General features: G+C 32.6%; 2 protein-coding genes across 2 annotated transcripts; one reads left to right on the plus strand and one right to left on the minus strand.

Moving 5' to 3' along the window:
* Positions 1-1,349: 1,349 nt before the first annotated feature.
* LOC123713735 (peroxisomal biogenesis factor 3) lies at positions 1,350-3,463 on the minus strand. Its single transcript, XM_045667562.1, has 2 exons — positions 3,162-3,463; positions 1,350-2,919 (listed from the first exon to the last, which is right to left on the minus strand). Exon 2 carries the CDS (start codon positions 2,674-2,676, stop codon positions 1,555-1,557), a length of 1,122 nt encoding a protein of 373 aa, XP_045523518.1. The 5' UTR covers positions 2,677-2,919; positions 3,162-3,463; the 3' UTR covers positions 1,350-1,554.
* A 1,811-nt stretch (positions 3,464-5,274) lies between these two features.
* LOC123715293 (proteasome assembly chaperone 2) lies at positions 5,275-6,261 on the plus strand. Its single transcript, XM_045670253.1, has 2 exons — positions 5,275-5,385; positions 5,481-6,261. Exon 2 carries the CDS (start codon positions 5,492-5,494, stop codon positions 6,233-6,235), a length of 744 nt encoding a protein of 247 aa, XP_045526209.1. The 5' UTR covers positions 5,275-5,385; positions 5,481-5,491; the 3' UTR covers positions 6,236-6,261.
* Positions 6,262-12,240: the final 5,979 nt, after the last annotated feature.

Genomic DNA, 12,240 nt, shown 5'->3' on the forward strand with positions numbered 1-12,240 from the left:
GTATTAGATGGTAACAATAAATAGCTTTCACCATAATTACAGCATCAACCTTTTACAGGAAAGTATTGTCTTTGCTTAACATAGCTTTTACACATTGAAAGAAAACAATTTTTAACTAAATTACTTATTATACATAATTTAAAAACTATTATGTACTTAAATAATTTTAAGTTTATACTAATACAAATAGCTTTAATCCGGTTAAAAAATTGTTTTCTTTTCTTTTACAGGATGGCAAGTCACCAATGCTAAATACAGATATTTAAATTTTAAACGTTGCAGTTTACACTCCTTCAGAGTTTAGTGTTTACTCTTAGTTTCGTGGCAACTTTCAACCCCGCGGTAATCCATTGGTGCACAGAGTACGAATTATACTTGTGCACCAATGGATTATTATTTCTATGTGCACAATTTACACTAACTAGTGAAGGCAAACGCCGTGAGTAACTAGCATGTCTTAAGACCCAAAAATCTACATGCCAGACACAGAAAGCTGATCACATACTTGTCTATAAAAAAAAGGCAAAAATGGATACAAACTGCGGCCGTAAAGGTAGCGTCACTGGATAATTATTTCTTGAGCTTAGTGTGATAAACTCGTTAACTGGATATTAATAGCAAGATTTAATTGCTTCTTAGTGATGACAAAGATATAATTTATTTTTGAATCGACCTACATTCTACTCAGACTTTCATACGTTATTGCAGCAAATAAGTTATAGGCGTTTTTAAGGCGATTTATCAAATTCATAATATTTTGTGTCAATCATACGTATTCCAGGTTCTGCACTAAAAGTATATTTATGGTTATTACATAATATTGCGACCGCTTTTGTTGTTTGAATTTCAAAATATGAACTCCGCAAACCCAGTTCAAATTTCAAATCGCACGACCAGATTTTTTCGATCATAAGATGAAAGGTAAGAAGTTTATTACATGCGTTCATAGTTAAGATCAAAATTAAAAGATTTTGGAAAAGAGAAAGTTGATCTTGATCTTAAGTTGTCTCAAACTAATCTACGGTAAAATTCACCAATTAGATGACGTACAAATGTCTGATGGTGTTGAACTATGTGTATTAAAAAAATAATATACATTATATATTGTCATGTTAGGTAGGTCTCGTCGTATATACCTGGACTTGGACCAAATCCAGCTTGTCATAGAAAAGGGACAAGTCAATAGTACCCATTACCAATTATAATGCATGGTGAATGTCATGAAGGTTGATAAAGGGAGGGTAAATAGTAGCAAGTGCAAATTGGTGACAACTGCCAATCCCCATAATAAGATCGAGCTGATTTAACTAGCATATGCTACATAGATGTAGTAATAAATTAATTATGAATAAGGATATGCAAACATTTATTATGTACCCATTCACAAGTAAATTAAAAAATATTGAAACCAAACATTGAATTTTTCTAAAGATTCTAACACAGCACATCTGCATTTACAAATTACAAATCTTAAAACTATTTACATATTATTGTATATAATGAGTATAATACATATTAACCAACCTTCTTACCATAAAAAGCCCCTTAATAGTTTTATGTATTGCTAAAGACTTCATAAATGTTGGCTCCTAGAAGCTTCAACTTGTCATTTAATGTTAATTGCTGAGTAAGTAAATCTGGAATGTTTGTATTAGCTTTGCATGTATTTTTTGTAATCAGCTCATTAACAATAGGCAAGAGCTTTACAAAATGCATTTCTACCTTATTGACATTTATAAAGGGATCTACTGGGCCTCCTAATTTTAGAGCACCATTAGTAACAACATGACCCTCATCCACTTCTAAGTGATTCTTAGATGTTGGTACCCACTTTGAGACAAATAAGTTAGCAATCTCATCTATAACTGAGGAAAAACTTCTACTAATAGTAGACATAGTTACAGATGTAACTTCATCACTTTCCAAAACATCCATTGTTTCTTTAACAATTGTGTCAAACTTAGCCTCATTTATTTCTGTGTGATCTACCAAGTAGTGCACCATCTTTTTAACAGGATCTCCCTCATTAGTATCAGTACATAAAATAGTTTGGATTGACCAAAATGTTTGTTCAACTTCTAGTAATGTTATTTTTTTTTTTAGTGATATAGGGTCTACTACTCTTTTAACCACCCTTTCTATCTGCCTTACTAAATCCTCTAACCCAGGCCCAACAAAGTGATGACACAAGGACAGATATTTTGATTGCAAATTGCTATCAATCATTGGCTCATGTTCTAATACAGAGTCCCTATATAAATAGCCACCAATTATATTCAGTTGAATTCTTAATGTCACTTGTAATATTGAAAGAGCATACACAAGCACACATATTCTGGTAAAAATCATTACTTTTAATTGTTCCCATAACTCCAGTTTGTTTCCAGGATTGTCTTGTAGTTTTTGTACAATTTCTTCAGTATTCAATGAAGTCAAAATATTTTCAGAAACAATTTTTGAAAGAGACAATATTGTTTGATTACATGTGCGCTCAGTGCTTTCAAAGTGTTGCTTCTTTCTCGTCATTTCAAAGAATTTTTTGGCCTCTTTTTCTTGCCATTCTCTTAGTTTTTTCTGTGCATAGCTCATCAGAAAATAAATTGACCCCAAAACTGCACCAGTCACAAAAAACTTTCTTCTATGACGATGTAAAAAATTTTTGACAGTCGAATACATTTTTAAATTTATAATTCAAATGCTTAAAAAAATTTAGAGGATTGAACAAGCTTATTGAAATTCCAAAGGTGAATCAGAGCGGTATTTGGTTGTATTCATTAGCCTTTTTGTTATAAAAGTGGTAGCATCAATGAAACGTTCAACACAGTTCATAATGCATACTTCAGTCTTGGAGTCTAAGCGGTTCAAAGGTCTTCCCATGCAAGTGTCCCAACAGGTATCAGTAAGGCCATGAACTAATACCTAAAATAACATAAATATTATACTTCACTACTAATTGAAAACATGTCACACATAATGTTACATAAAATTTAGGAAGAGGAAAATACTAAATATGCTACATTAGCTGATATCACTTAACATTAAATTAATAAAAGTAAGTGGATAATAACAAGGAAAAGTTAGCGGATAATATATTAAAACAATATGAATTAGTAATATAAAAGCAAAGTTTTGCAGAAAATAGAATTCACTCTACTACATACCTGGAATCGTTGTTTTTGTGTTTCCGTTAAAATGAAATCTTGTAATTGTGGATCTACTCCTTCGGAATCGCTCATAATCAAACGAATTCAATGAGTAGTAAGTTAATTCGTGTTGCATCAAAATTTTAAATTCTTCGCATTAAATTTTATTACATATATGAACATTGGACTATCTTAATCTTTAGACAAGTACCAAGGGGCATAAACCACGGTCAAGATTGGAAATTGAATCAGGAAATAAAGATTTAAATTTATGACCGATGGCGTTTTTAGTTTTCACTTCTTATCTAAAGTCTAAACGTCAATTGTTGGCTGTCAGATATTGTGTACCCACCATACCCAGACCAAAAGTCAATATCACGAATTTGTATGAAAATGGTCACGAGACAAAGCGTGAGTTAATGTCAATCCCATACAAATTTGTCTAGTTTTGGCCACGCCTGTGGAAAAGTGTCTATCTGAAGTATAGTATTCAGAAGACACCGTAGACTAGTTACTTATGTACAACAAAGACAATAAAATATTACTTCAGCCTGCCAATCGTTTAAAAATAAATACATATGCTGAAAATTCTGGCTATAGTGGAATGGCGTCACTGATAAGCAAATATTCATGATATCATTTAATCTAAGGAATTCAATATACATCTTTATACCAATTTAGTGTAAATAAGATTTTATAAATTTCATATTTCGTATCCATAGTCTCTATACTCAGGCGTCGGTAACTCGGTAGAAAATATTTAAACAAACCAGCGTTTGTAGTGTTGAGCCAGGTGGCGCTATACTTAATTTTTTTGCAATATATTCTGGAATGAGAGAGATGGGAAGGTGAGTTAAACGAACCCATCGTATCGTGTGAATTAATAGTCAATTTCCTATCATAAATAAAAATATCAACAGACAAATAATTAAACACAATCGTTTGTAAAATTATTCACAATAATAGCTTGTTAGTATTTTTTATATGATAAGACCATGCAATAATTTTAAATATATATTTCTTCTGCTCTTTTGTACTGCCCTTTTGATAATCAAAGGATTTCGAGTATCATTAATGTGAAGGTATGATATGATGTGCTGGTGAAAAATCATTTGGTAAGTAGATAATTGTGCAATTAGAGCCATAAAACTATTTATGGTGATGTTAAAGCGGATACTATACATTTTTTGAGGCAGATGTGCCTTATTTTCATTACTCAGAATGTCACAATGTACGGTTTGTTTACAAATTTCAATACATTACACAAAATTTTAAATAAAAAAAATTAATACTTAGACCGGCAGCGCAAATCACTTGGAGGTGTTCCAAACAAGGTCCCCCAAAACCAACCTTAAAGATATGCTACGTACAAAACGGTTTGGTAAAGTACGCGTGATTTTCTACATTGCGACACTTGTATAAAAATATGACGGAAATCCAAATGTCGAAACGTTACGGTTTGGTCCCGATAAAAGTGTGTCTTTAATGCCATCTTATATGTCTTATATATCATGCTATAAAGTATTATAGCATGCAGCTGGATAGTAATCAAGCGTTATTATACAATCCAGCTCTTTATTTGCGTAGGGTTTATATAAATTATGTTGATAATTTATTGATCTGAGGCCTGAGACAAAGTAATTTCACGACATCGGCACCATAGTAATGACATTACATAAATATTGAAATACTTGGCTAAGATTGAATGAATATTTGAAAGAATCTGCAATGTCATGTTGAGAATAAATAATAATTGTCATCCGTCTTGGGAACACTTGAGAATTACGTACGCCATACGACTCAGTGATGCCAACTTGGTGGTTATCGCTCCAAATTTAACGAGGAAACAGTCGTGAAGGTTTTAGAAAGTAAATTTATGTAGGGAGTTTTTAAGGGTACTTTTTAAAGGATTTTTTTCAAACGCACGATTCTATACAATTTATATTAATCGTATAACCCAACCAACAAACTAAATTAAATATAAACTCCAAGCGTAGCTATACTGAAATATCAATAAGCTATTTTATTTTAATGTATTTTTGATGAAAATTTCAAATTACCTTTTAAACCGTACAACAAAAACTAGGGATATCGAAGTTGGTCCTAGGGGGAATATTCTATAGGAGCTGGCATCACTGATACGACTGAACTGTCAAACTGCAAAAGTTATTCATTTGAAATTTGAATTAGTAAATTACCTATTTGGTGGCCAAAATATTAAAAGAACAAAAAAAAATATTGGGTGAGTTTACAGAAATTAAAAATCATATTTTAAAAATATTGCTGTTCATAAAGTGGATCAGTTTTATAATACTTGTATATCCCAACGATTTTTAGAAAAAAGAATCATGGATTTGCAAAATAGTTGGAAGTGGTCGAGTAATTATGACCTGACCAATTACACCCTAGTAGTGCCCAGTGTAGCTGTTGGAAATGTGGCACAACTTGCATGTGATCTTTTGATCGCTACATTACGGATGGAAAAGCTAGTTTCGATTTATACTACAGCTCAAGTTCCTTTAGTTGGATGTGACCCGTACGATTTGGTTTCAAGTACTCTATCAACCTCCTGTGAGTTATATGTATCGGCTATTCACAATTTGCTTGTTCTTCAAGTCAGATCTCCACTTATACAAAAACGAGCACGAAGTTTCTTGGAAAATTTAGTGGACCAGTTTCAGCAAAAGCAAATTAAAGATATCATAATACTATCAAGTAGTTTTGCACATGAGAAGAAGTACATAATGACATCACCATTCAGATTTATTGCAAGCAATAACACACCTTACTCGGAGCGAATTCAAATGGCAAAATTGATTCCACATGAACAACATGAAAGTGACATTAAAATATTTGGTGGTGGGTATGCTGTCATGCTATTTAATATATGTAAAGAGAAATCCCTACCATGTCTGTGTCTTTATAAATACTGCTCAGAAGGAGACAATGTACCTGATGCATATGATATGGTAGAACAACTTCAAAACATCTTTCCACTTTTGGATAGAGATCAAAATCCTACCACTCAATTCATGCAACCTGCCTCATGGAAACTTTTATTTGGCAGACCACCACCACAAGAGATCTATTAATTATAATGAAATTTTTTAAAACATTGTTTGAGCTGTTATTATTGAACCTCCCTAATTGTGTCCCCTCTTTCATAAGTTAGAATTTCTGTTACACTAATATTTTATATATTTAAGAGTTGATTATTACTTATATGTGAAATCTGATTCATAGTGGTTTTAGCAACAGCTAATTGTGGAGCAGTAATTGGTAATAAATTTCAGAATATACTTTATGAGGTACCAAATACTTATACCATAATGTACTGTACTTATACCAGACCTAAATGTATATCGTAACAAATATAATCCTAGCTGGTTTTTAGTTTCAAAAATAGTTTTTGAGTTCAAGTATATACAGATATAAAAAAATAACTAACTATGAACTGATTTTATTTATTTCAAATAATTTGCCTAGTATCTTAAATATGCAACTCTAAATGCTAAGGTTGTGTGTTCAGATCATGGCTGTGCTCTAATAGACCTTTGTCCTCAATAAACAATCACTCTTACAATGAAGGAAAACATCTTGAGGAACATCCATGCTTTTGACCCTAAAGTTCACGGCGTATGGGGGGTTTATCAGCTACTTACCTCGTGAAATCTCGTGCCGGTTGTTACGCCTCTAGAATTTTATTAAAAGAGTTGATAATGAATTTTTTAAATTTTAATTTAATCAATTAAGAAATATTTAAATTCAGACATTCTACGTAACTGATAAATATACACAATTCTTAAAGTATCTTCGAATTTTTTAGTATTGGGATTTCACCTAGGTAACACTGAAAATGTTTAGAAAATGAAAAACGGCTTAATGTAGAAAGAAAGAAGAAGAAAATGCCAATACATTTATTGTTTTTGCAAGTAATCTCCGTTCCTCTCGACACATCGTCGCATTCGATGGAACCACTGAGAAAAGCAGTTGGCCAATTCTTCCTTCGGGGTCTCTTCTATGGCATTTTCGTACGCTTTCATCGCATCTTCAGGGCTGGTAAGGTGATTACCTCGAATTTAATCTTTAGTTCTTGGGAATATATAAAGGTCGCAGGGCGCCAGGTCAGGACTGTGGGGTGCATGATTAATTATCTCGACACCTGCCATAGTCAAATATTTACCAGTCCATGCGAAGGTGTGCGGTCGTCGGTTAAAGTATGGGGAATCCATCTGGTACAAAGCTTCCTGACGCCTAAATGTTCGTGTAATATTTTCTGAACTTGACTCATACCAATTGCGGGGTTGCCCGTATCTGCTGATAGGTCACTCTCTTATCTTACTCTATCATGCGTCGAACAGTACTGATGTAATCTTCAGTAGTCACTGTTAAATGACGTCATCATTGAGATTGCTAAGTCCACGCTTAAATTCGATAAACCAATTGTAAATAGTGGAACGAGATGGGGCTTCATAAAGAAATTCTAATCACAGCCTATCATAGCTTTGTTATTGAGTAAGCCCACAACGAAGTTTATAATAATCGCCTTAGGTTCATTTTCACGTGGAACAAGTTTTAGATTTGCCGCAAATTCACAAAAACAAATGACAAATGAATGCAATATACTACATTAGACTACCAAAGAGTTCTAAAATTGAAATTCAAAAATAGTTTTCTTTAGCAATGTTTCTAACTCGCGCCAGTTAGAAACATTTTCAGTGTTACCCACGTATTATAACGACCTTGAATTTACTAACTAACCGATTTATCGATAATAAGCCAATGACGGCAAATTTATCGTTGAAGTGGAACGAAAGGGCGTGAACGCTTCGTCGACTAATATTATTGATCACATTATTTATATTTCAGTAACTCATATAATTATTTTTATACATATTATCCGATATTACAACCATATAAATTATATATTATTGACTTTCATTTTTGGAAACTATGATTAAATAGGCTCACGTGATTTAAGGCTAACTTAAGATTTTTTATGGTGTATATTGTTTATTAAAAAAAAACTGTTATTTAGTCATTCCTTAAGAAATAATACATTATTTTAGGTTTGTAGATACGACAGCCTATCTACTTATAGCAGACAATAAGTAGAGTAATATTAAATGAATACGTATAACGATTGTATAAAAGAATGTCTTATAATATTATATTAAAAAGCTTTTAACCACGCTTGATTGCAATGTATTATGATCGTTAACATCCAATGCCGCATAATAATAATGTATTTGACCATTACATGGATGATGGAACAGAAATCCGATCACGTTGAATGAATATTAATAGGCAGGGAAGTGGTCCATCCAGGCATGCTTGGCTCTCAGTAATTGATTCACATGTATTACTAGATTGTACGTTGCTCCCCAAGCTTTTACTTTTCTTTTGACAACATATTGAGGACTGTGAACTATTTCCGTATGTTTTCAAATAAACGCTTCGCTCCGAGCTTCAAATTTTAGTTTAAATACATACATTTCATTTGTTAAGATATCTCTATTAGCTAGATGTTCAACAGCAAAATGATAGGTACTAGAAGTTCATTAAAGTTATTGCTTTTTTAAAAATAGTTTTTTTTCTAAATCAATGGGTTTTTGTGATTAGGTTAGATAAAGTATCACGTACAAATATTTTTTATCTATAAATTTTAAGTAGGGTGAAAGTTCATAATTCCATCCGTATAGGTTACGTTGAGTTCTAGCGCATTTACCATGGAGAGTGTCCAGAGGAACTCCTCTGGACACTCTCCATCCGAACAACTGTTCGGATTATTACCTGCAGCTGGGTTTCATCTTTGGACGTTGAGGCAGAATACGAAATTCCTTCTTTAATCACCTCGACGTCCGTCGTTCTACAGCCGAGCGTTTTTGAAAATCAGTTTTTGCCGAGCAACACCACTTTGTGGAACCAGTTTCCCAGTTGACTTCTTCAAGAAAAGAGCGTAACAATTCTTAAAAGGCTGGCAACGCACTCGCGAGCCCTATGGCGGTGATAGTGTCCATAGGCGGCGGTATCACTTAACATCAGGTGAGCCTCCTGCCCGTTTGCTCTGTAAAAAAAAGGTTTAGGTATTCCTCTCCTCGTGACCTTACAAGCGGTCGTTTTCTCTCAATTTCTTTCTTATCTTTCGAATACCAAGTCACAATGCTTAGTATTTGTAAGCTTAAAGCTCTTAGATATCAATCAAGTATGTTTCTATGTATGAGTAATGAACGATTCAGCAGGATATTGTATGACGATATATTTAAGACTTAAGTATTTAGAAATTTCGCTTCAAATTTTTGCTTTCAAAATATTCGTCGAAGACGTCGAAAAGTAAGTGCCGTCATCAATAAAATTATTTTTGTGTAGATGGATTTAGGCATCTCTTGTGATAAATGGGGAAGGCGTATGCCATAGCATTTTTGTACGATATTTTTATACGATACGATTGTAATAAATTGATAGCCATATTTAAGTATTGTAATATTTTTGTGTAAGAATTGTAATGTAATTATGTTATACTTGAATTTATGTACTAGAACTAGAAGTCATACAGTTCATTACGCACTAAATACTATGTAAATATCACAAAAAAAAAATTTCTTTTAAACACTAATAATGAATAGATTTCTTTTGAAATGTTAAGCAGACAATATCTACACAAATAACGTTCTAATATCGTTACGAGTAGTGCCACGATTTATTCACGACCAAATACGATAATACCGTTCAAAATTGTGTGATCAATCCCCTGATAAATGTAAGCAATTCATCAAAATGTTATCGGTTTGTCGAAGCCATGCCTGTGTTTTTCATTATCATGTGTTCTATCCCATGTATTTAAAAAAATCCTTTAAAAAGCTATGAATAATATACACGTATATAAAATATTTTTACATCTGCAGAATATACTAAGAATAAATATTTCAATATTCTATGGGCGATAGTATTTCGTGTTATATTATTTTTCAAAGTTAGGACTAGGATAGACGCGTTATGAATTCAACTCTTAATTAAAAATAAATACATTGTACCTGATAGTGTTCTCACTCTGTGGGTCATGGGATAATGTTTAAACAAGTATTAAATAATGATGTTATTATATAAAACCTCCAAATAATTATTTTTTTAAATTGGTTACTAAGGAATAAGGATACTCCAAAAGAAAATAAATTAAGAACGAAAAATGTATAAACATCTTACAATCGCATTTTGTCGTTGTAATTTTTCTTATTACGTAACTTGCTGAGCTCAAAGCAATTGAACTATGTACGTAAAGTAAAATATCGCGTTGATGTAAAGAAGTGTTATGTAAATTTTCAAATCCATTTGATATTAAAAAATTAGGTATCGTTGGCATCTGCGAAGGCTACGCAGATAATTTCATTAGGCCGTCGCTTAGCCAACTCAGTCGCTTGATTAAACCGTTTTCACTTTGATTACGACTCCATTACGTTTTGAACTCATTCGGCCATCCTCACTTGTATTTGCTTTGGATCCAATCCAATATCTATATTTTCTAATTCATAATGTTATTACTTTGTGTCCAGTATATGCTACAACAATTACAATACGTACAGTTATTTATTACAAAAATAACACTAGTGTCGCTCACAGGCGTATACCAAACAAAGTATTCCAAACTCATTAATTAATTCATTAAATATCTACGTGTGAGCGCCGTTCCCATTTCCTCTGAACATTTCACGACGGTTTCTGATAAATTATTATATCTTTAATTAAAATTTTATGCATGGCAACATTCTCATATATCTCATAGCATAAAATATAATTTATATAACAATTAATTTTAATCTTGAAATACAATAATAATTGTTTAAATTGAAAGCTTTTTTAAAACAACATGACCATGAAGTTAAATAATAACTTTACTCTTTAACTTGAACAAATTGAGCACTTAATGCTCTTTGTTAGTGTTATCTTCCCATTCATCATTATTTAAAGAAATAAAATTACAACTGTATGGAACTCATGTTCCAAACTTTCATCTCCTGGGGGCGAATATTTTCCTACAAAGTTTCGAAGTCCTTTAATGGAATCCACACACTTAGCTTTAAACTTACATCACGTAAAAGTCTGCACAGTTTTCTTAATTTAAAATTAGAATCTACAGCTAGTGATATTTCGTTTTGTTGAATTAGTTCATGACTTAAATATGGAATTGTTCACATTAAGATATGAGTTAAAGTTGACACCTTTCCTTTGTTTGCCAGAAATCTAGCCTAAGTGCATTATCAACTAAGCCGGGAAAAGTATATATTATTATATATTAGATGATATTAATCTTCAAGTTTTTTTTGTTAATAAGAAAACAAATAAGGATGTTTTTTTATCATAACAGACGCACATAAAAATATCGTAGGTAAGGTACTCTATAAAAACGTATTATTAGTTCCATATTTGTATATATTGTTACGAGCTAGGGGATCGGATAGAAAATGCCGTGGATTTATTCAAGGGTTTATTTCTTGGTAAATCAATGAGGAATTTATGGGCACAAATTAATTGCAGAAATGCACTTATAGCACACAAAAACAATCACTTATTACTTCACTTATGCATACTTCACACAGTACTTTATCACTTGTATTCACTTTATTCGCACTTTATCGCTTCGGTGTTTCACTCTTGTTATCGCATTCAAAACTAAAGGTCACTAGTCGCGTTTCGGCTCTCTTATATATCCCTGGGAATAATTCTAAACAATATTCGAGAACTCTCTAGGCGGGCTTGCTACTGAGTAGCGATTGCACAATTCTAGAACGTCCGCACTCTTTGTCTCTTTCGCACGTTGCTCCGTCCTTGTTGTACGGCGTTCTAAAGTGCTCAGTCTAGTTTCGAGAAAGTTCTGATCTTCTCTCTCTCTCTCTCTCGTATCATTTCATCCTTGTCTCACACCTAGAAAGTTTGGTCTAGAATATTCCTTCATCAAAGGGTTATACCTAGGCCTGAAAACGCCTGAAAACGGGTCTCCTGAAAACTGCACCACTCAACTTCACATGTTCTGAAACTGACTGAAAAAATGTTTCAGCTTCCTGAAAACTAGGGTAACATTATGGATATTACAATTTTCTAA

The sequence above is a fragment of the Pieris brassicae genome, chromosome 1 (genome assembly GCF_905147105.1).
Source record: "Pieris brassicae chromosome 1, ilPieBrab1.1, whole genome shotgun sequence".
Classification (NCBI taxonomy): Eukaryota; Metazoa; Arthropoda; class Insecta; order Lepidoptera; family Pieridae; genus Pieris; species Pieris brassicae.